The following is a 22215-nucleotide window of genomic DNA, read 5'->3' on the forward strand; positions in this document are numbered from 1 at the left end:
TCTCCCACTGCTTTGCATTTTTGTGTGTGTGGGGAGTAGTGTGTCCTTGTAACACAGTAGCGCCTCTCCCCGGCTAGGGTTTAGTGAAGCGCGCTGCCAAGAGGAAGAAGCGGAGGAGTAAGCAAGGGCGCGGCGCTAGCTCGCCACTCCATCTCGCGAATCTATCTATCCGCGCGACGAATGGTGTGCCGAAATCCGGTAGGGTGGGAGCAGCAGCAGTGATTCTCGCATCGGCGCCCTGGCTGGGAGATTTCGGCCGGCGGATGGGAATTCCGTGGCGCTGAATCCATTGGATCGGCCACGGATCAGGTGGATCGGCAGGACAAGACTTGTTCTAGAGCCGCGGCAGTGGCGGCAATTTCTTGCTCTTGGTCCGATCTGCCAGAGCTGACGGGGTTTCCAATGCGTTGCTGAGAGTGGTACGGAAGGCCGTAGCTCGGAGAAAATGGGATGTATATTTTGCTTTGGAGGAGGCAAGCAGCAAGAGAGCCGGGTTGGAAGCAAGCCTGGAGCTCGGACGGCTCAACAGGCACCTGGGATCGTGGAGAAGGAGAAGTCGCTGGCAAAAATTCCCTCCGGTAAGATCGCTGGATGCCTAATTTTTGTTCGAGTTTTGGATGCCAGATCTCATGTCTACGTTTCTGGCTTTTCTTCCGTTTTTTTGCTACTATAGATAAGGTGAAGCCGGCAGCTTCTTTGGATCGCAAGAAGGAAAATGCACCCGGAGATTCCACTCCAGCCATTGCTGCTCAGACTTTCACGTTTCGAGAGCTTGCAGCAGCCACGAAGAACTTCAAGGCCGAGTGTCTCTTAGGTGAGGGTGGTTTTGGGCGAGTGTACAAAGGACGACTGGAGAATTCGGGACAGGTTTGTGGATTGGTTTTGTAGAGCGGTTTTCTTATACGTTTGTTGTTGTGAATTCAGGTAGTCGCTGTGAAGCAGCTGGATAGAAACGGATTGCAAGGCAATCGAGAGTTTTTGGTCGAGGTTTTAATGCTGAGTTTGCTTCACCATCCAAACTTGGTCAACCTCATTGGATACTGTGCAGACGGTGATCAGAGATTGCTAGTTTACGAGTTTATGCCGCTCGGGTGTTTGGAGGATCACTTGCATGGTACGATACTTTCTCTTGGTCTTGACGGGCTTACCTTCCTCTTGTTTTTGCTAGATATTCCCCCGGAGAAAGCCCCGCTCGACTGGAACACGCGCATGAAGATCGCGGCTGGTGCTGCGATGGGTCTAGAATATCTGCACGACAAGGCCAATCCGCCGGTGATTTACAGGGACTTCAAGTCATCCAACATTCTTCTTGACAACAATTTCCACCCAAAGCTCTCCGACTTCGGGCTTGCAAAGCTCGGCCCTGTCGGTGACAAGACGCACGTCTCAACGAGAGTTATGGGGACTTACGGCTATTGTGCACCAGAGTATGCGATGACGGGACAGTTGACATTAAAGTCGGACGTATACAGTTTTGGAGTCGTGCTACTAGAGCTTATAACAGGTAGAAAGGCGATCGACAACTCAAGACCAGCTGGAGAGCACAATCTTGTGGCCTGGGTACGCAGCTTTGCTACTTTTAGTACTGACGATGTGGCAAAGCTTGTTGTTCTGACCGTTGTTTTGTTTTCATCCAGGCAAGGCCCCTGTTCAAAGACCGGAGAAAGTTCCCGTCCATGTCGGATCCGCTGTTGCAAGGCAGATATCCAATGCGCGGCCTGTATCAGGCTCTGGCAGTCGCTGCGATGTGCCTCCAGGAGCAAGCGGGCACGAGACCACTGATCGCCGACGTAGTCACCGCTCTAAACTATCTCGCCAGCCAGACATACGACCCCGGCGTTCATCCTCTCTCCAACAGCAGGCTGACGCCACCATCGTCCAGAGAGAAGCGGGAGAAGGACAAAGAGAAAGAGAGGAAGCTGTCACTCGCAACTCCTGCTGCTGCTGCTGCTGCTGGTGATGATCGCGGCAAGAACAATGGCGTGCATTCTCCGAGCGTCACAGCCAAATCGTCCGCAAAGTCATCTCCAAATGTCCGTGTGAAAGACGAGGACAGTCCCAGGAACTTACTGGAGGAAGCCAAGCTGCACGATAGCAGCAAACAGCGAGAGGCGGACGACTGGGAGATGTACGACAGGAACTCGATGAGCCCCAGCCGCACCAACAAGATCTTCAAGGAAGGATTCAAGATCTTGGATCACGACCGGGAGAGAGCGGTGGCGGAAGCAAGGATCTGGGGGGAGAGCTACAGGGAAAGGAAGCGAGGCAACACACAGGGTGGTGGTGGGGGCGGCGGCGGCAGTGGTGGTGGCAGTGGTGGTGGTGGTGGTGGTGGCACCGATTGCTAGAGCGAGAAGAGCAGAACGAGCGAATTTTGTCCTCTGAGCTGATGCCTCACGAGCAGGCCAGGTTTTAAAATTTACATTTCTCTCCCTCTCGCTGTTACAGTGATCTTTTCTTTTTTGTTCTTGTTGTATAGCTTCCAGAGCTCTTCTAAGTTCTCCGAGCGGCTATAGCTTCCAGAGCTCTTCCAAGTCCTCCGAGCGGCTATAGCTTCCAGAGTTCTTCCAAGTTCTCGGCTACTTTCAGTGGTGCCAGGGAAAGCCGGACGTGAACTGGGCCTCGAGCTTCTCGTTGGTCTCGTACAGGATGCTGTCCTCGATCTTATAGTCGGGCTTGAGATCGTCCAGTCCCTCGAGCATGAAGTCGGCCTCGTCGATCACTTGGTGGAAGTCGATGGGTGGCGGCGGGGGTTGCAGAACCGGGACCACGATTCGAGGCTGGTGATTGAGAGCTTGCGGCGATGACGATGACACCATGCTGCCACTGGGGGATTTCTTAAACTTGAGCTTGACGACGCCCGCGCGGCTACTAGGAGCTCTCTCCGTCTCGACTTTCGTCCGTTTCCTCTGGTGGATTTCTTCCAAGCTGTCTCTCCGCGTGGACGAGGATTTGTCGCCGCTTCTCGAGAACCTGGAACGAGGAAAAAGAAAAAGAAAAAAAGCATGAGTTTCTTTCTCCATGCTCGAAGTCGATCGATCGCTGCTGTGAGAAAAAGTGAGCTTTGTTTTTTACCTCTCGCGGAGTATCTTGAACGCTTCCTTCGTGGCATACGGCTGGCCTGTCTTGGGATCTTTGTACCTGCGCAAAGACGCAAAAAACAAAACACCAGATTTTTGTCCCAGTTTTCGCTTGTCCTTGTAAAGAAGAGAAAAAATGACTCACCTGGCTGGCTGGCCTGTTACAACGCATAAAGCTTTCTCGGGATCTGGCGTAGAAAAGAAGAAAAGGAAAAAAACAAGAGAGAAAGTGAGAATCGAGGGTGAAAACGAGAAAGAATGAGAAAGGAGAGTGACTCGTTTACAAGGCTTTGCTTTGGAGTTAATGGCGCTAGGAAGCGTGCTCACTTTGGTGAACTCCAGTACATTGTATCCTGAAAGTGTGAGAGCGTTAAACAAAGACGATCTTTGGAAATGCTCGAGATTGCAGTACCGCCTTTGGAAATGAATCTGACTTGAGGACCATTGTACACCGTTTTCTGTATGATTGCCTTCTTCTTAACTTCTTCTTCTCGAGCGAGCATGCGTTCCAGAGACTGTAAATTGATAACCTCTGCGTTCGTAATGAATGAGTCGAGAAAAAATATGGAGCGAATGTACCTGTTTGAGCTGCCTCGAGAAGCATGTCTTCCTGAGACATCTTCTTCTCTTCTTCCCGTTTTCTCTTCACTGGCTGGATAGAACAGCGAAAACGAAAAAGCAAAAGATCAAGCAAGAGACAAGAGAAGGCTTGCATGAAAACTGAAATCGTACCTTGGGTGTGGTTTGCAAAGCTGCTTTGGCGGCTCTCTCAGCTTGCCTCGCCACAACGGACACTCTCGTGGATTTTCTGATGATCCTCTCGCTTTCTCCATCGCCATCCTCCTGATCACTTGGCCGGGGCGGTGCCTTTTTCTTTGGCTTCGGCTTGTCTGTGCGTGCAACGTTTTTCAGTAGAAAGCTGACGCTCTTTTTCTTCTTGTCCGCCCCGGGCTTCTTGTAGGGAAACTTTCTCTTCTTTTTGACAACCTCTCTATAAAATGGAAAAGAAAAAAAAAACGCTAAGAACTTTTCTTCGAAAAGAGAAAGAGTGAGAGAGCTTACTTTTCTTCTTTAACTTCGTTTTCCGATTCAGGTCCCTGCAAAAACCTCATACAAATATCACACGAAAAATGAAAAGCAAAGAATGCGAACCTCGTCTTGATCAAAGTCACTGTCGAATTCATCAACCTCTTCTGCCTCTTCCTGATATTCCTTATCATTGTTTTCCTGCGAAGAAGCAAAAATTAAACACTCTAGAGCACAATGTAGCAGTGATCATCACCTCCTTGAACGCTTCCTGGCCCCAAAACGAGTTATCCGCCTCAACCTCATCATCCAGCAGCTTCGTGAGCCTAGAAATCCGATAAAAAACCGGGCAAATCTCCCCAAAAACCCCCACCTTTTCCCTCGCGTCGCCCGCGCCGAGCGCGGCAATTCCTCCATAGCTCAAAATCCCAACAAGAGCCCTAGATGCAACGCATATTCTCCACCGAAAGTCCACTTACCAGAATATCCGCCGGACCTTCCGTGCGGCAGACATACGTTAGCATATTCTTCTAAAGCTAATCTTAGCCGCTTGTGATTGGCCACCGCAGGATAAAGACGCCGCACGCGGCAGGAAAACCGCATCTGCGGCGCCGCACGATCGGACGCACGCCACGAACTGGCGGCAAAAAGCCAACTGTGCGTTTGCTCCACACACATTCTCCCTCTCTTCTTCTCTCACATACATTCTTGTTTGCCACAGAGCTTTCGGGGAGTATCCCTCTCTTGGCTATGGCGCAGGGTTAGGGTAAGAGGCAGTGTAGGTCTTCGCGTCTTGGCGCCTTGGCGGCTCTGGTGCTGCGGATTAGCTTCTTCCTCGCGACGCGAATCAGAGGCGCTGGTGACCGGCGCTGCGTTTGCGTGTGATTCCAGGTGAGAGCGCCAGATCGATCGCTAGGGTTTGAATCTTCCGAGAGTGACAACAGAGCTCTCGGCAGTTATTAGGTTCTAGATCGTTTCGCGGAGCTTGGAATATCGTTCTAACGCTTTTGGTTTGTCTTGTGTTCTAGGATGCGCCCAAGGCAGCTAGAGTTCTAGCGAGCTCGGCTTTGGGTCGTTTTTTATTTTTACTTCTTCTTGCGCAATGGCTGCTGAGGGGCACATTCACGCTCATCACCAAAATGTGCACAGTATGCACGTCGACGACACGGATGAGGTGGGAGAAGAGATCGAGGGGGTAAACCATCTCCATCCTCACTCTCATATGCATATGCACGAAGACCACGGGCTCCACGATCACCACCACGACATTGAGATCGAGGACCAAGACGACGAGGAGCAAGATGGCGAGGGCCTGGACGAGGCGGAGATGCATTCCGATGGTGGTCACCCCGTAGAGCCTCCGGCGGCTCTCACCGGACGGTCTCATGCCACGACCCAGCTCACGCTCTCGTACCAAGGAGAAGTTTATGTCTTCGATACAGTTGCTCCAGAGAAGGTACTGTTTTTTGCTGCTCTTCATTCGTTCTCGTGGTTTCCTGGTGTCATGATCAACTAAAAACTTGATTTTGATCTTTGGTTTTGGCAGGTCCAAGAGGTGTTGCTACTGCTGGGAGGCCGGGAGATACAGTCGAGCCTCCCTGGAGCGAGCATGCCCGGGCACCACTATGGGAAGGTAATGCCACTGTTCTCGTATGTATATTCGAACCAAGTGTCAATATCTCTGGGCTTACAGATCGCTTGGAATGAAAACAGGGCCTTTCGGAACTCCCGTCGCGAATGAACATGCCGCAGAGAATCACGGCGCTCACGAGGTTCCGGGAGAAGCGGAAGGAGCGCTGCTATGACAAGAAGATCCGCTACACTGTTCGCAAGGAAGTTGCACAGAGGTATTGAGTGTGCGGTGGAACTGTTGTGCTTTGCCTTTCATCAATTAATATCAATCTCTTCTTGTTTTTTGTGTCTCTTTTCTCGGCAGAATGCATCGGAAGAAGGGTCAGTTCGCGTCCTCCAAGGTACTCCAGGAGGAAGCGGCAGCCAAAGCTAATGGAAGCAGTCCTCCAACACCTGGACAACCCACTCCACCGGGTGGTGCTCCTCAACCAGAAATCCTGTAAGTCATCTGGCCTTTTGCAACTTAGTTTCCTCATCTTTTCCTTTCTTTGTTCTGTCTCTAGATGCACACATTGTGGCACTGGTGAGCGATCGACACCGATGATGAGACGAGGCCCCTCTGGACCGAGGACGTTGTGCAATGCCTGCGGATTAATGTGGGCCAATAAGGTAGACACCCAAGTTCTCTCTATAATCCCGGTTTCGCTGTTAAAAACTCAAAAGCCGTTTCAGGGTGTCTTGAGGGACCTCTCCAAAAACGCACAAGCACCAGGCTCCGTTCTCCAGATTCCTACTCTTACACAAGTAAGCTCTCCCAAGGTTTCCAATTTTCTCTTAAGTTTTCCTCTCCAAGTTTCCATTTTTCTCTCTTCTAACTTCTCTTTGTCTGTGTAACAGAGTGAATCAGAAGGCCACAAACCTGACCCAGCCTGAGATACAAAGCATTGTTCTAAAGCGAGAATAAGAACTCCATACAAAGCAAAGGAACGAGAAGAGGTGGGTGATTCGCTGTTTGATGCAATATTGTACACGAATGTGTTCATAGAAGCATACTTAAAATTATAGATTCTCCTGTTCTTGCTGTAACTTGTTGCCATGAAACCAAATGTACTAACATGGAAAAAGTCAGTTTCCATGGTATCCATTGTAAAAATCCTTGATACAACCTTATTGGAGTTGGAATCCAAGCGATTTGTTTTACGGCGTTGTGGTGGCCTCAGTCTCTGGCCCAGACTTGAGATCGAACTTTTCCTGGAGTAGCGTGAGAACTTCTGCCAGAGATCTCACCTTGAAAGTGGGGCGTTGGAGCAAAGACAGATGCGAGACGATGTATTTGTCGTCTTGATCCAAGAGACAAGTCGCTGTTCCAGCCTTGTTGCCACAAACAATCTACAAGAACTTATGAACTTCAGAAGCAATAGATAGAAATCGAGAGGAACTTACATCATCTTTTGGATGGTCTCCAACCATGAGAACTTCGTGCGGGGGAACTCCCCATGCGCTACAGATGTGGAGGAGCGGGGCCGGATTTGGTTTGTATGGACGGAATTCTCTGCTTAGAGCTGGGCTAAAGTGTGGTTTCTGCGAGGAAGTGAGTAATTAGCTACGATCGAAGAGAGAAAAGGATAGAGCACCTCGAATCTAGCATGGAAGTAATCGACAGCAGCCTTGACGTTGCGAGTGATCAATCCCCTCCTGCGATTTACTGCTCAAAAACTTAGGGAAGAACTAACAAGCTTCACGTTACTTACTTGAGCTTCTTCTCGTCGATGAAGTCACACAGCTCCTTCGCTCCTACACACACAAGAACAGAGAACTGAAATTTCCCGAATTGGAGCTTGTCCAAGCCAAATTCCAAATCCAAATCTGTGAGCGCTTACCAGGCATGAATTGGAGCTTGTCCAATCCCTCCTTCTCGTACTCGGCAATCGTCGCATAGGCGCGCTGCTGCTCCTCCGGGCTCCACTGCTCAATCTCGTGCAAAATATCGATCGCCTTGTCCGAGCTCGGCTGATGCCGGCTCCCCAGGACCGCCCTGTACAGCGCCGGGAAATCGATCACTGGAATCGTGAGAGTGCCGTCCATATCGAAGACGACGCCGCGCAGTGTCCCGCGCAATGCGGGCAGCGCCATAGCCGAAATTCGCATAAACCCTAAGCTCTGTTTTCTAGGGTTTTTATGGGCCTCTTCTTTTTAGGGTTCTAACGATCCAAGATTTGGTGGTATTCCATTTCGAAATGTAGCCGGCCGGCGCGACTCCCGCCAAATCGCCATCCAATCGCCGCAATCCACGTGCCTCCTTTCAATGTGGGCGGGAAAATATCGCAACGAGGAAGCTTTTCGGCTATAGGGTTTTATACCGTGTGGCGGTTTAGGAGGGAGCGTTACTTGGAGGCGCTCAATCGATTCCTCCGCGAGCTTGCTAGCCTTGCTCATTTCGGTCCCGCTGCTCGTCCGAGAATTCCCAGGTGAGATTTCTAGTGTCGGCGGCTTCGATCTGTTGCTAAGCCTTGCAAATCCAGGAAAATGTATGTCATCAAGAGGGATGGGAAGCAAGAGGCTGTGCATTTCGACAAGATCACCGCCCGGCTCAAGAAGCTGAGCTATTCCCTCAATCCCGACTACTGTGATCCCGTGATTGTGGCACAGAAAGTATGCGCTGGGGTTTACAAGGGTGTTACTACCAGTCAGCTGGACGAATTGGCTGCCGAGACTGCGGCTTCCATGACTACAAGTCATCCTGACTATGCAATTGTAAGCTAGAAGCTTGTTCTCGTTTGTTCTGCAAGCCTTTTTCTTTGTCAGTTTACTTATAGTTTTCACAGCTTGCTGCCAGGATTGTTGTCTCGAATCTTCACAAGAAAACTAAAAAGTCCTTCTCAGAGACGTAAGTTTTCTTCGAGAATTTCTCTATTGTCTAACCAAAGCTGGGCTATCAGTGTGAAGGAGATGTACAGCCACGTTGACGAGAGGTCTGGACTGAAAGCTCCTCTCATTGCTAATGATGTCTACGATATCATTATGAAAGTGAGTATTCCCGTCATTGGTTCTCCTTTTCTGTTCTCATCAGTTTCTCTTTCTCTTTTCGTCCAGAACGCGGCGAAGCTTGATAGCGAAATCATCTATGACAGGGATTTCGACTATGACTACTTTGGATTCAAGACGCTCGAAAGATCATACCTCTTGAAAGTGAACGGGAGAGTCGTTGAGCGGCCTCAACACATGCTCATGCGAGTATCTGTAGGCATACACAAGGAGGACATTGAAGCTGCAATCAAGACGTACCATCTCATGTCTCAGCGTTGGTTTACCCATGCCTCACCAACACTGTTTAATGCTGGGACTCCTCGGCCTCAGGTTGGTTGCTTCGTGATTCTCCTTTTGTAGTTTACTTCTAACTGTGACTTCTACAGCTTAGTAGCTGCTTCCTTCTCTGCATGAAGGAGGATAGCATTGAAGGCATTTATGATACCCTGAAGGAGTGTGCAGTAATCAGCAAGTCAGCCGGGGGTATCGGCCTCTCTGTCCATAATATTCGCGCCACTAACAGTTATATCCGTGGAACGAACGGCACGTCGAACGGGATTGTTCCTATGCTTCGAGTGTTCAATGATACCGCTCGCTATGTCGATCAAGGGGGAGGCAAGAGGAAAGGTATCATGTACAGCTTTTCAACATTTATAATCATCATTATTACTTTTGTTTCGTTTTTTACCACATGCAGGAGCTTTTGCGATCTATTTGGAACCGTGGCATGCAGATGTGTTTGATTGGCTTGATCTTAAGAAAAACCACGGGAAGGTAGTGTCTTTTTGTCCTGCAATTCATTTTTAGTTTCTTGCATCAACGCACAGGAGGAGAACCGTGCCCGTGATTTGTTCTATGGCCTCTGGATTCCTGATCTTTTCATGGAACGAGTTAGGAGCAATAGCGATTGGTCTTTGTTTTGTCCGAACGAGGCTCCTGGATTGGCTGACTGCTGGGGTGAGGAGTTTGAAAGCTTGTACACGAGATATGAAAGGGAGGTCAGTCTCCTTGCTCTACTTCTTTTATGAGCTTAATTTTTGCGGTGTTTATCAGGGGAGAGCTAAACGTTCCTTATCAGCTCAGAAACTTTGGTTTGCAATTTTGGAATCTCAGATGGAAACTGGCAATCCGTACATGGTTTTTAAGGTGTGAACTCAAGGAGTGTCTTCTTATTTCTGACGCTTTTTTCCGTTTCAGGATACTTGCAACAGGAAGAGCAATCAACAAAATCTGGGGACTATCAAGTGCTCAAATCTCTGCACTGAGATTGTGGAATATACCAGTCCCTCTGAGACAGCCGTGTGTAACCTTGCATCCATTGCGTTACCTCGGTTTGTTCGTGAACAAGGAATAAACTCGGAAACGAAACTGGTCGGTAGCAAGGGATGCAAAAATAGAGTTTTTGATTTCCACAAACTGGCTGAGGTAACACAGCTTTCATGATTCTCTAACATCAACTTGGAGATTGTTTCCAGGTGACAACAGTAGTGACTGAAAACTTAAACAAGATTATTGACATCAACTACTACCCAGTTGACACAGCAAAGCGTTCAAATCTTCGACATCGTCCAATTGGGATTGGTGTCCAAGGATTAGCTGACGCATTTATTCTCCTTGGGCTCCCATTCGACTCCGAAGAGGTACAACGTTTTTTTCTTGTGGCCGTCTTACGTTTTCTCTTTTACAGGCTCGTGATCTGAACAAAGACATTTTTGAGACGATCTATTATCATGCCATGAAAACGTCAAGCATTCTGGCAGAATTATATGGAGTTTATGAAACATATCCTGGAAGTCCAGTCAGTAAGGTTCGGGTAGTGAGTATTATCTTTTTCTGTATCAATGCTTTGTCTTTCCAGGGAGTCTTTCAACCAGATATGTGGAACGTTATACCGTCTGGTCGTTGGGATTGGGCAGCCTTGAAGGAAATGGTCGCCCGCCATGGAGTACGCAATTCCTTACTTGTTGCTCCAATGCCGACAGCATCAACAAGCCAAATTCTTGGAAACAACGAGTGTTTTGAGCCTTATACATCCAATATTTACACTCGACGCGTTCTAAGGTATGCCTTCTTTCTGTATCAGCTGTGATACTTATGTTGCCTGCCACAGTGGTGAATTTGTTGTGGTTAACAAGCATTTGCTGAACGATTTGACCGATTTGGGAATATGGACACCGGATCTGAAGAACAAAGTAATGGCTTATAATGGCTCCATTCAGAGCATCGAAGGGATACCGGACGATCTTAAACAAATATACCGGTTTGTTTGTGGACAAGTTTTTATTCTTTCTGAACCAAGTCAATCAGGACTGTATGGGAGATCAAGCAACGGACGATCGTTGATATGGCTGTGGAACGCGGAGCATACATTGACCAAAGCCAAAGCCTGAACATTCATATGGAGCAGCCCACAACGACCAAATTGACTTCACTACACTTCCACGCATGGTCAGGGGTAAGGACACTCAGCATATTAGCGTTTTCTATGCCTGTCTTCAACGAAATTAATTTCAGGGCCTAAAGACTGGTATGTACTATCTACGATCGCAAGCTGCTGCGGACGCTATCAAGTTCACTGTCGATACGGCCTCGTTAAAGGTAGGATTCTATTTTCTACGGTTTTATCTAACCTTATCTTCTGTACCAGAGTCCTACAAAGACAACCGACGAAGAGCTATTAGCGCAGATGGTTTGCTCACTCGAGAATCGTGAGAACTGCTTAGCGTGTGGTAGCTAGGTACATGTTTAGAATGTGTTTTACGCTACGTAGGCCAGCAGAGCTCTAACTTAGTGCTCAGTAATCTACACTCGAAGGCCTGTATATGATATTTGAGGTAAGAAATCCTGTTCCGAATTTTTGGGATCCCTTTTGGGTGTGAGCGTTGACGCCAGTTACAGGTGACTAGAAAGAAGAGACTGATGCGTTTATCCTTATAAAACTGTCCTCTTTGGGGTTTTAATCGCTTTATTTCACGCAGCGTAGCTCAGCGGTCATCGTCTTTGTGGGTGTGAACAGTAATAACCTTGATCGGCCTCTCTGTGAGTATACTTATGTCTTTCAATTTTCGTTTCTCATCTAGTTTCTTAAGCAGCGACGAAGATGCGATTACTGGATCTCTCGGCCGTGAGGTACGCCCAGCGACTGATAGTAGGACATAGATCTGTCTGGTTAATTTCTCCGTGGAGAGTTTAGATCTCTCTCACACTCATCAGAAAGATGGAAGGCTTGAGCAGAAGCGAGCCTGCAGATTCAAGGGGGTTTACACAGGATACAGGCCTCCTGATGAACGATGGCTCGAAGCAGACAAGCACGTATCAGCTGTTGTCGACTAGCACAGAATCAGGGAAGCATTTTTATCGATACGTTGTTTGGTGCGCCCTTTTGGCATCTCTGAATTCTGTGCTACTTGGATATGGTATGTGTTTTGTTTCTTTACTTAGCATTGAGTTTTAACTTTGTGTCTTCCAGACATTGGTATCATGAGCGGAGCAGTCTTGTTCATAAAGGAGGATCTGAAAATTCATGAGCTACAGGAAGAGGTTCTGGTAGGCTCGCTAAACTTGATATCTTTAGTCGGCGGAGTTTTAGCAGGCAGGCTTTCGGACTCCATTGGCCGAAAGAAAACAATGGCAATAGCTTCCGTCATATTCTTTCTCGGAGCAGGGGTGATGGGGCTGGCTCCAAATTTTGGTATCTTGCTGGGTGGCCGTATAGTGGCAGGGATAGGAGTAGGATTCGGGCTTATGATAGCACCAGTCTACACTGCAGAGTTGGCACCAGCAGCAAGCAGGGGTGCTTTGGTTTCGTTTCCAGAGATATTTATCAACGTGGGAATACTGCTGGGATACATTGTCAGCTACTTACTGTCGGGATTGTCTGCGGGACTCAGCTGGAGGCTGATGCTCGGGGCAGGATGCATCCCAGCGATCGTTCTGGCCGTTGGTGTTCTTTTCATGCCAGAATCGCCGAGGTGGCTCGTCATGCAAAGCAGAATACCCGAGGCGGAAGTGGTCCTTCTTAAGACCTCGAGAAGCAAGCAGGAAGCGGATGAAAGGCTGGCGGATATAATGGCAGCCGCGAAGCTCAACCAGCAAGCCGGCAAGAGCCAAGGGGAAGGAGTCTGGAACGAGCTTCTGTGGCCGGTTCCATCCGTGAGAAGGATGGTCATCGTGGCCTTGGGTATCCAGTTCTTCCAGCAAGCCTCAGGGATCGACGCTCTCGTGTACTACAGCCCAGCGGTCTTTAACCAGGCCGGGATCACAAGCAAAGCAGGAGTTCTAGGAACCACAGTGGCGGTAGGATTCACCAAGACGGCTTTCATTCTCGTGGCAACGTCTTTGCTGGATAAAGTCGGCCGGAGGCCACTGCTTCTCGCGAGCAGCGTCGGGATGGCAGCGTCACTGGCGACAGTGGCTCTCGGCTTTGTCTTCTACGACAGTGCCATGGATCCAAGCAAGCATCGCCACCTTCCAGTCCAGTCTACAGCTAAATCCCCCGGAGGAAGCTCGGACGTAGCTCTAGCTCTGATCATCACCGCCATATGCGTCTTCATGGCTTCCTTCTCGGTGGGATTCGGGCCGATCAACATGGTTCTAAACTCCGAGGTGTTTCCTCTCAGGCTCCGAGCTCAAGCCGTGAGCCTGGGACTGCTCGTCAACCGGCTGGTTAGCGGCACCATCGGGCTCACGTTCTTGAGCATCTCCGAGGCACTGTCACTGGCCGGGACGTTCTTTCTCTTCGCGGGCATCGCGGCAGCGTCGGTGGTGTTCATCTACTTTCTGGTTCCCGAGACCAAGGGGAAGAGTTTGGAGGAGATCGCTGGGATGTTTGAGCGGGAGGGGATGCTCGCTGGATCGCCAGAGCTTGTGGAGCTTTCTTCATCCACGGCGGTGGCGGGAGGCCAATCTTTCAAGTACGAGGACGTGGGGAGTGCTCCTCACGAGCACTTGGAAGTGGAGGGGAGCCATGAAGAAGGTGGTGGGCGGCTTGGGCAGCAGGGAATGTATGATGAAGAATCTCACAAGAAGCTGCTAGCTAAAGTCAAGTTGATTGCTGCGAAACAGGGCAATGTTTGAACCAAGTGTTTCGGATGATTCAGAATTTGGGTATTTTTATTTTAACAAAATTGTTAAATAAAATTCAAATCCAAAAGTTTTGTGTTGGCCAGGATTCCAAAGACGTTTTCTTAAAAGAGAGTTAACAACAAATCAAAAGGTGATTGTGTGCAATTGAAAAGGTGTAAATAAAAGTATTGTCGGGATTTATTATCACAAGTCATATACGACTGACATGCGGTTAGGGTTTGTCTTTCCCACCCAACATTGACACGGCAGCAAGTATTATGGAACTAGAGGGCATTGCTCATCCCCCAATTCCTAGATGGAAACATATAGCAAGTGCTTGAATGGCAATTTCCCTTCTCTCCCAAAAGTTCCATGGAAACAAATGCTTGAATGATAACTTCCATTTTCTTCCAAATCTCCAACTATAAACACAAGTATCTATTTATTTATATTTACGTAATCCTCAGTTTTATTAAAGTTGCATACAAGCTGATATAGACATACACACTAGTGCATTTCATTTCATGCTCGCTTCTTGAGCTCGGTGAAAGGATAGACCGAAGAGGTACCGCTGATGGACGCATCCCCAAGCTTGAACGAATCGTAGTGCAGGAAGAAATCCGCAAACAAGATCCGCGTAACCAACACCACAAAGTTCTTCCCGGGGCACTGCTTGTTGTCCACGCTCGGCGAGCTCGTCTCGGGGCCATTCGACCAGAAAACATGCTCCAGCAGGCGCTGCCCCTCCTCCCCCATGAACCTCCGAGGCTTGAACTTCTCGGGCTCCTCAAACACCACCGGGTCGCGCGTCACCAGCGGCTGGTACCCGTACAGCATCTCCCCGGCCTTGATCTTGAACGCCTCGACGTGCGTCTCAAGGACAAAGTCCACCTTGGCCTTGCCGTACTGCGACTGTACCGGGGGCTCGATGCGCAGCACCTCGTACACCGTGGACTGCAGCAGCGGCATGGCGCCCAGTGCCGCGGCGTCCACGCCGCCGCGGCCCACGGCACGCCGCACCTCCTCCCGCAGCTCCGCCTGCAGGTCAAACTCGTCAAAGTCGCTCACATTCTTGAACAGCGCGGGCCACAGAATGGTCAGCCCCCCGAAGGTGTTGAAACAGATGAAGAAGACAAGGTTGTGCAGGGCCTCGTCGGGGTCGATACCGTGCGGCACCGCGAGCGACACCGCGCGCTCCCCGTTGGCCTTAAAGAAGCGCACGATCTTCTGGTACTCGGGCGCCACGATGATGAAGGGTATGGGCGCGGTGTGGAGCAGCGGCTCCTGGATCACGGCGGGCAGGCCCGCGTTGAGCACCGGCGCGATCTGCGGCGCGAGCCACAGCTTGATCCCGGTCTCGGTGAGCGCATTCCCGTCGGTTGCATCCTTGTCCAGCACCGTCTTGGTCAGGAATCGGAGCGCGATCTTCCCCAGCACAGGGTTGAGCTCCGGTGGATCATCCGGGAGCAGCCCCGAGACAATTCCGCCCAGCAGCCCCCCGGACTTCTTCGGCTTGTTGAGCTCGGCGTCCCACTCGGCGTACCCGGCAGCCGCTGCCGCACGGAGCTCCGGGATCCAACGGTCGTGGTTGCTGCTGAGGATGTCCATGCAGTACGACTTGAGCTGCGCATGCTTGGGCTCCTCCTGTCCGAGATAGGACAGCACGCGGTAGCCGCCCGTGAATCCGGTGCTCGGGACGTAGGTGCCGGTGAACACATTCTTCTTACTCACCTTAGTGAGATCGAACAGGACAGGGAAGCTCTTCTGATCCAGCAGCGCAATGACTTTGGAATCGGGGAAGAAAGGTGGCCCAGGGGGCATGTTGACGCGGAAGACAGTGCTCCCGTACTCGTCCCTCCGCTTCTCGAAGAAATTCTTGCCGTAGAAACGGTCCAGCCGATCCAGCACGGAGCCGAGTATGGGCGCGCCATATTCACCAGGCACGTCGCGCTTCACCTCCAGGTTCCTGTCGTTGCTCATCACTGCAAAGCAAAGAAGTGAAGTGTGAGCTGCTAAGAACACACTACTTGAGTACAAGGTGTGCTTGTGTTGGGCACAAGCTCGGGGCTTTTAAGCAAGGTGGTCTCTATAGTGTTTCCCGCAGCATGAAGAACGTGGGTGCAAGCGACAGATATCATCCACAGGGACCAAGCTTACAGAATCAGAACGCTGTAATGTAAGACAGCTGCTTCTTCAGCTGTTTGGTGGGATGTCAACTAGATACGGACACTTCATCCGGTCTCATCGATAGGCCTTGGATTCCTTCTCGCCAGATTACTTTCAATACCCAGTTCGCGTCAAGGACCTGAAACTTATCTTCAGCATGGTGCTTTGTTGTTCTTCTGCCTCCTCAAGCATGAAGAGCCTGGGTCCAAACGAGAGAGGTCATCCACAGGGACCAAGCTTAAAAGCCAAAATGAAAACAGATAACAAGCAATACAATATACAGGATAGGCCCCTCTTGTATATTTTGGCAGGATGTCACGGTCAGTTTGGTTATTCCTCCAGAAAAAAACGTGCAGAGAATAAGGGTTAAAATATTATAAAGAAATCATTTCAATAGTTTGGACTTTTTTTAGGTTTTTATGCAGCATAAAAAAGTAAGTATGCAATATAAAAAACTAATTGCTACACGTTGCATGTAGCAATGCTTGGTTTGCTTAATAGTAGTGTTATTATTACTTATTAATCCAATTGATCAAATAATGTTTATAATTATAAGCATGTTTGTAATTTATAAACACAAGATTAATCTTATTTCATATCAATAATTAGATGATAGAATAAAAAATAATATACTAGAAAAGGTTTAAGAAAGTTTATAAATTATAAATACAAGATTAATCTAAATGAATAACAACCATTAGATAATAGAATATTCTAGAATATCTAAGTATATTCTAAATATATTCACTACCATCCTTGTTTCTAAATGATTAAAATCCTAGAATATCCAAGCATATTTTAAGTATATCCATTACTATCCCAAATACCACAACATAATTACCCTTCCATAATCACTCCTTTATGCAATAAAGTAATCTAATTTATGAGGAACAAAAGAAATTCCGAAAACGATTTGTCCAACCTAAAAAGTAGTAATTGGTTTGATTAATAAATATGAATAATACTACTATTAAGCAAACCAAACGTAATTATTAGTGTTTATATATATATATAGCCCCATCCAAATCCTAACTAGTAGAATATTTATTTTAATCTATAAACTCCGAGCCGTGAGCCTGGGACTGCTGGTTAGCGGCAGCATCGGGCTCACATTCTCGAGCATCTCCGAGGCACTGTCACTGGCCGGAATGTTCTTTCTCTTCGCGGGCATCACGGTGTTCATCTACTTTCTGGTCAAAGGAAAAAGTTTGGAAGAGATCTCTGGGGATCGCCAGAGTTTGTGGAGCTTTCTTCATCCACGGCGGTGACGGCTCTCAAGTATGAGGACGTGGGAAGTGCTCACCAGCACTTGGAAGTGGATGGGAGCCATGAAGAAAGCGGGGGCATGTTGGGCAGCAACGAATGTATGATGAAGAATCTGACAAGAAGTTGCTAGCTTGCAAAACAGGGTGATTTTAATTCCTATGCCCAGTTAAGTTTACATTAAAACTCGTGCTACACATAAATGAAATATTTTCTTGGATCCAAAGTTTTGACAATTCCCAACTGGAACACGCATCTCGAAAAGTCAAGCGGGATGACTTTGAGAAACATCGATCCTGATCGTGCCAATGCGACTGGCCTCGGTTTCTGCAAGGGGATGGAGCTAGATCCACAAACTTTCAACCGAAGCATTGTAAAGCTCAGGGGGAGAGATTTTGATCCATGGACGAATTTCAGGGTCAAGACAGCTCCAGAAGCAGCAGGATTCGACATGTCCCAGCGAGTCGTCTTTGCGAGTAGGCCACGCAGAAACCTTTGCCTTCTTGGAGTTGACAACTCCTCAAGCAGCAATTCCATTACCTCGTCAGTCGACTTGATGACCACCACGACACGTGTCGACGTTCTGGGATCTTTCATGTCTCACGTCAAGAATTCTTACATTCAAGTGCAGAACTCGGCCCTGGATCTCAATCATCCAGCGTCGGATTTCTGGGTGGCAGCAGTAGCTCTTCCCAGTGCCTTCATAGCCGTCGTGGCAGCACTTTCATCAATCTCCAGCTCAGGCTCTTCACGAACTTGACGAATTTCCGGCGATGGAAGACATTGATGCTTTGTGTGAGCATCTCGGTTGCATCTTACTCTGCTGTGATTGCCGTCACCCCTGCCGAGCTTCAGAGGGAGAGGAAATTTGCGACCTGGGGGCTGCTGGTAGACCAAGTTCCAATCACAAAGCGAGGGGTTGAAGTTCTCGTTGTTGTCAAGGGCGAGTCGGTCTATAAATCCAGCAGCCTCATACTTGCATGGTGCTCCACTGCAATCTTTGTTCCAGTGGTCGCGTGCATCACATTCTTTAGATGCAAGCAAGTTTTTTACAGGAGGCTCCGGAAGAACGAATCCTTGATCTTGAAGCAATAGAAATGAACGCAGTGGAGCAGCGGCGGCCGGAGAGGGAGCATAGAGAGTTGACTTATTTAAAATAAAACATTTTAACAATTTTTATAAGAAAGCTACTAAAAATCCTCGTTCGCAACCTTGGATTATCTAGGTATATCCATTGGTTTTTCTAAAAAAAATTCCTTTGGAAAAACCATTAGTATGGACATAGTCTTTATACACAAAGTTTTCTTCCAGGAACGCTGTCCCTGCACTAGCCATTACAAGGCCTGCAACTATAAGCTTGAGAATGATCTCCTGAGGAATTCCTGTAGCAACAGTAAACACCACTGTGGCCGTTTGTGTTGTGTTCTTACAGATGCTCGATCGATACCAACAGCACACACTGAATTGCTCCTCGTGTAGGAACGCATTCAAAGCTTTCAAGGTCGCTGGGAGAGTTCTCATTGGATCAATGGCAGGCAATCACTTTACCTATTTCTTGGACAGAACAGTCGATGGACAGAACAGTCGATGGTAAAGGCTGGGTTTTGCTAGTTCCAGCGGCCCACTTCGGCTCACCATTGCCATGCTTGCGAAGCCAGTAGAACAAACCTGTCTGCTTGAGTGTGAGTAAACGTAATCTGCGAATACTTGGTGTTGGTGTCTCCTCCTGTTGCCAAAAACTTCTTCTCTTGGCCTTGAAGAACTATCATGTCGCCATCGTAAACTTTGTTGGAAGTCCAGTGTTCGTGCCATCGTGGTACCAAAGAGAGAGTTAAAAAAGATCTAAGAATGACATGGAACTTGCCTGCCCCCAAGCAGGGCCGGGCATGAGAAACGCTGATCTTTTCATGGAACGAGTTAGGAGCAATAGCGATTCGTCTCTGTTTTGTCCGAACAAGGCTCCTGGATTGGCTGACTGCTGGGGTGAAGAGTTTGAAAGCTTGTACACAAGATATGTCAGTCTCCTTCTAATTCTTTTACGAGCTTAATTTTTTGCAGTGTTTATCAGGGGAGAGCTAAATGTTCCTTATCAGCTGGTTTGCAATTTTGGAATCTCAGATGGAAACTGGCAATCCGTACATGGTTTTTAAGGTGTGAAGTCAAGGAGTGTCTTCTTATTTCTAACGCTTTTTTCCGTTTCAGGATACTTGCAACACGAAGAGCAAAATCTGGGGACTATCAAGTGCTCAAATCTCTGCACTGAGATTGTGGAATATACCAGTCCCTCTGAGACAGCCGTGTGTAACCTTGCATCCATTGCGTTACCTCGGTTTGTTCGTGAACAAGGAATAAACTCGGAAACGAAACTGGTCGGTAGCAAAGGATGCAAAAATAGAGTTTTTGATTTCCACAAACTGGCTGAGGTAACACAGCTTTCATGATTCTCTAACATCAACTTGGAGATTGTTTCCAGGTGACAACAGTAGTGACTGAAAACGTAAACAAGATTATTGACATCAACTACTACCAGTTGACACAGCAAAGCGCTCAAATCTTCGACATCGTCCAATTGGGATTGGTGTCCAAGGATTAGCTGACGCATTTATTCTCCTTGGGCTCCCATTCGACTCCGAAGAGGTACAAAGTTTTTTTCTTGTGGCCGTCTTACGTTTTCTCTTTTACAGGCTCGTGATCTGAACAAAGACATTTTTGAGACGATCTATTATCATGCCATGAAAACGTCAAGCATTCTGGCAGAATTATATGGAGTTTATGAAACATATCCTGGAAGTCCAGTCAGTAAGGTTCGGGTAGTGAGTATTATCTTTTTCTGTATCAATGCTTTGTCTTTCCAGGGAGTCTTTCAACCAGATATGTGGAACGTTATACCGTCTGGTCGTTGGGATTGGGCAGCCTTGAAGGAAATGGTCGCCCGCCATGGAGTACGCAATTCCTTGCTTGTTGCTCCAATGCCGACAGCATCAACAAGCCAAATTCTTGGAAACAACGAGTGTTTTGAGTCTTACATCCAATATTTACACTCGACGCGCTCTAAGGTATGCCTTCTTTCTGTATCAGCTGTGATACTTATGTTGCCTGCTACAGTGGTGAATTTGTTGTGGTTAACAAGCATCTGCTGAACGATTTGACCGATTTGGGAATATGGACACCGGATCTGAATATACAGGTTGGTTTGTGCATACATTGACCAAAGCCAAAGCCTGAACATTCATATGGAGCAGCCCACAACGACCAAATTGACTTCACTATTTCTATGCCTGTCCTCAACAAAATTAACTTCAGGGCCTAAAGACTGGTATGTATTATCTACGATCGCAAGCTGCTGCGGACGCTATCAAGTTCACTGTCGATACGGCCTCATTAAAGGTAGGATTCTATTTTCTACGGTTTTAATCTAGCCATCTCTTCTGTACCAGAGTCCTACAAAGTCAACCGACAGAAGAGCTATTAGCGCAGATGGTTTTCTCACTCGAGAATCGTGAGAACTGCTTAGCGTGTGGTAGCTAGGTACTTGGTTAGAATGCGTTTTACGCTACGTGGGCCAGCAGAGCTCTAACTTAGTGCTCAGTAATCTACACTCGAAGGCCTGTATATGATATTTGAGGTAAGAAATCCTGTTCCGAACTTCTGGGATCCGTTTTGGGTGTGAGCGTTGACGCCAGTTACAGGTGACTAGAAAGAAGAACCTGATGCGTTTATCCTTATAAAATTGTCCTCTTTGGGGTTTTAATCGCTCTATTTCACGCAGCGTAGCTCAGCGGTCATCGTCTTCAGCCACTCTGAGTATACTTATGCTTTCAATTTTCGTTTCTCATCTAGTCTCTTAAGCAGTGACGAAGATGCGATTACTGGATCTCTCGGCCGTAAGGTACGCCCAATGACTGATAGTAGGACATAGATCTGTCTGGTTATTTTCTCCGTGGAGAGTTTAGATCTCTCTCACAGAAAGATGGAAGGCTTGAGCAGAAGCGAGCCTTCAGATTCAAGGGGGTTTACACAGGATGGTGAACGATGGCTCGAAGCAGACAAGCACGTATCAGCTGTTGTCGACTAGCACAGAAGCAGGGAAGCATTTTTATCGATACGTTGTTTGGTAAGGGCGCCAAACAGAGAATTGGCATCTCTGAATTCTGTGCTACTTGGATATGGTATGCGTTTTGTTTCTTTACTTAGCATTGAGTTTTAACTTTCTGTCTTCCAGACATTGGTATCATGAGCGGAGCGGTCTTGTTCATAAAGGAGGATCTGAAAATTCATGAGCTACAGGAAGAGGTTCCGGTAGGCTCGCTAAACTTGATATCTTTAGTCGATGGAGTTTTAGCAGGCAGGCTTTCGGACTCCATTGGCCGAAAGAAAACAATGGCAATAGCTTCTGTCATATTCTTTCTCGGAGCAGGGGTGATGGGGCTGACTCCAAATTTTGGTATCTTGCTGGGTGGCCGTATAGTGGCAGGGATAGGAGTAGGATTTGGGCTTATGATAGCACCAGTCTACACTGCAGAGTTGGCACCAGCAGCAAGCAGGGGTGCTTTGGTTTCGTTTCCAGAGACTTTTATCAACTTGGGAATACTGCTGGGATACATTGTCAGTTACTTGCTGTCGGGATGAGACTGATGCTCGGGGCAGGATGCATCCCAGCAATCGTTCTGGCCGTTGGTGTTCTTTTCATGCCAGAATCACCAAGGAGGAAGTGGTCCTTTTCAAGACCTCGAGAAGCAACCAAGAAGTGAAGAGAAAATGAGTTACAATTCACATGTCAATCATGCTCTATATGCAAGCTATTCCTGACTGATTGGTGCGTGATTCCTGGAGACCTGAGCAAACCAACAACTGCTACCTTCCACACGCCCTCCTTGATCTACTTCATGTATTCCAAGTTTTCTCCTGAGGTGGAAAAACTGTGCCTCATCCAATGCCTTCGTAAAGATGTCTGCTATTTGCTGCCTTGTTGGAATATACTCCAGGGTCTGTTTTTTCTTGACTTGGCCACAAACAA

At 48.0% G+C, this 22215-nt stretch overlaps 8 protein-coding genes and 1 pseudogene across 14 annotated transcripts; 6 read left to right on the forward strand and 3 right to left on the reverse strand.

Moving 5' to 3' along the window:
• On the forward strand, positions 1-3187 carry LOC9644767 (probable serine/threonine-protein kinase PBL7). Of its 3 annotated transcripts, none has more exons than XR_002994189.1 (5): positions 1-578; positions 674-867; positions 925-1560; positions 1638-2409; positions 2480-3187. XR_002994189.1 is itself a non-coding variant. In XM_024689796.1 (5 exons), the coding sequence occupies exons 1-5, from the start codon at positions 446-448 to the stop codon at positions 2346-2348; spliced, it is 1620 nt and encodes a 539-aa protein (XP_024545564.1). In that variant the 5' UTR covers positions 2-445; the 3' UTR covers positions 2349-2434. The 3 variants fall into 3 exon arrangements, 2 of the variants coding, with proteins under 2 accessions (XP_024545563.1, XP_024545564.1); XM_024689796.1 differs by lacking the exon at positions 2480-3187 and having other exon boundaries at positions 2-578; positions 925-1114; positions 1169-1560; positions 1638-2434; XM_024689795.1 differs by lacking the exon at positions 2480-3187 and having other exon boundaries at positions 1638-2434.
• LOC9644768 (SWR1 complex subunit 2) lies at positions 2400-4530 on the reverse strand. Of its 2 annotated transcripts, XM_002984688.2 has the most exons (11): positions 4480-4530; positions 4363-4432; positions 4233-4307; positions 4143-4177; positions 3813-4071; positions 3660-3732; positions 3493-3612; positions 3365-3433; positions 3226-3268; positions 3076-3141; positions 2400-2973 (listed from the first exon to the last, which is right to left on the reverse strand). In XM_002984688.2, exons 1-11 carry the CDS (start codon positions 4521-4523, stop codon positions 2586-2588), a joined length of 1242 nt encoding a protein of 413 aa, XP_002984734.1. In that variant the 5' UTR covers positions 4524-4530; the 3' UTR covers positions 2400-2585. The 2 variants fall into 2 exon arrangements, with proteins under 2 accessions (XP_002984734.1, XP_024545569.1); XM_024689801.1 differs by having other exon boundaries at positions 3226-3433.
• A 186-nt stretch (positions 4531-4716) lies between these two features.
• LOC9644995 (GATA transcription factor 24) lies at positions 4717-6822 on the forward strand. 3 transcript variants are annotated; one of them, XM_024689804.1, is made up of 9 exons: positions 4717-4763; positions 4828-4997; positions 5135-5562; positions 5653-5739; positions 5820-5953; positions 6043-6177; positions 6242-6347; positions 6402-6482; positions 6576-6818. In XM_024689804.1, exons 3-9 carry the CDS (start codon positions 5209-5211, stop codon positions 6609-6611), a joined length of 933 nt encoding a protein of 310 aa, XP_024545572.1. In that variant the 5' UTR covers positions 4717-4763; positions 4828-4997; positions 5135-5208; the 3' UTR covers positions 6612-6818. The 3 variants fall into 3 exon arrangements, with proteins under 3 accessions (XP_024545572.1, XP_002984637.1, XP_024545571.1); XM_002984591.2 differs by lacking the exon at positions 4717-4763 and having other exon boundaries at positions 4771-4997; positions 6411-6482; positions 6576-6822; XM_024689803.1 differs by lacking the exon at positions 4717-4763 and having other exon boundaries at positions 4771-4997.
• LOC9644769 (haloacid dehalogenase-like hydrolase domain-containing protein At2g33255) lies at positions 6676-7841 on the reverse strand. 2 transcript variants are annotated; one of them, XM_024689805.1, is made up of 6 exons: positions 7559-7841; positions 7430-7472; positions 7313-7373; positions 7122-7259; positions 6845-7067; positions 6676-6788 (listed from the first exon to the last, which is right to left on the reverse strand). In XM_024689805.1, exons 1-5 carry the CDS (start codon positions 7824-7826, stop codon positions 6876-6878), a joined length of 702 nt encoding a protein of 233 aa, XP_024545573.1. In that variant the 5' UTR covers positions 7827-7841; the 3' UTR covers positions 6676-6788; positions 6845-6875. The 2 variants fall into 2 exon arrangements, with proteins under 2 accessions (XP_024545573.1, XP_002984735.2); XM_002984689.2 differs by having other exon boundaries at positions 6717-7067.
• A 48-nt stretch (positions 7842-7889) lies between these two features.
• Positions 7890-11570, forward strand: LOC9644996 (ribonucleoside-diphosphate reductase large subunit). The gene is made up of 17 exons (XM_002984592.2): positions 7890-8146; positions 8201-8432; positions 8504-8565; positions 8618-8705; positions 8772-9035; positions 9092-9332; positions 9403-9479; positions 9533-9703; positions 9759-9851; positions 9903-10130; positions 10181-10345; positions 10393-10512; positions 10564-10766; positions 10816-10965; positions 11013-11160; positions 11220-11303; positions 11353-11570. The coding sequence occupies exons 2-17, from the start codon at positions 8205-8207 to the stop codon at positions 11440-11442; spliced, it is 2412 nt and encodes an 803-aa protein (XP_002984638.1). The 5' UTR covers positions 7890-8146; positions 8201-8204; the 3' UTR covers positions 11443-11570.
• Positions 11571-11644: 74 nt separating this feature from the next.
• LOC9644770 (probable polyol transporter 6) lies at positions 11645-13857 on the forward strand. Its single transcript, XM_024689672.1, has 3 exons — positions 11645-11744; positions 11798-12121; positions 12175-13857. Exons 2-3 carry the CDS (start codon positions 11923-11925, stop codon positions 13779-13781), a joined length of 1806 nt encoding a protein of 601 aa, XP_024545440.1. The 5' UTR covers positions 11645-11744; positions 11798-11922; the 3' UTR covers positions 13782-13857.
• A 335-nt stretch (positions 13858-14192) lies between these two features.
• On the reverse strand, positions 14193-15833 carry LOC9644771 (allene oxide synthase). The gene has a single exon (XM_002984690.2). The coding sequence runs from the start codon at positions 15747-15749 to the stop codon at positions 14292-14294; it is 1458 nt and encodes a 485-aa protein (XP_002984736.1). The 5' UTR covers positions 15750-15833; the 3' UTR covers positions 14193-14291.
• Positions 15834-19051: 3218 nt separating this feature from the next.
• LOC112351599 lies at positions 19052-21316 on the forward strand (annotated as a pseudogene).
• A 13-nt stretch (positions 21317-21329) lies between these two features.
• Positions 21330-21827, forward strand: LOC9644997 (probable polyol transporter 4). The gene is made up of 2 exons (XM_002984594.2): positions 21330-21367; positions 21421-21827. The coding sequence occupies exon 2, from the start codon at positions 21432-21434 to the stop codon at positions 21825-21827; it is 396 nt and encodes a 131-aa protein (XP_002984640.2). The 5' UTR covers positions 21330-21367; positions 21421-21431.
• The last annotated feature ends 388 nt before the right edge of the window (positions 21828-22215 follow it).

The sequence above is a fragment of the Selaginella moellendorffii genome, unplaced genomic scaffold, assembly GCF_000143415.4.
Source record: "Selaginella moellendorffii unplaced genomic scaffold, v1.0 SELMOscaffold_63, whole genome shotgun sequence".
Classification (NCBI taxonomy): domain Eukaryota; kingdom Viridiplantae; phylum Streptophyta; class Lycopodiopsida; order Selaginellales; family Selaginellaceae; genus Selaginella; species Selaginella moellendorffii.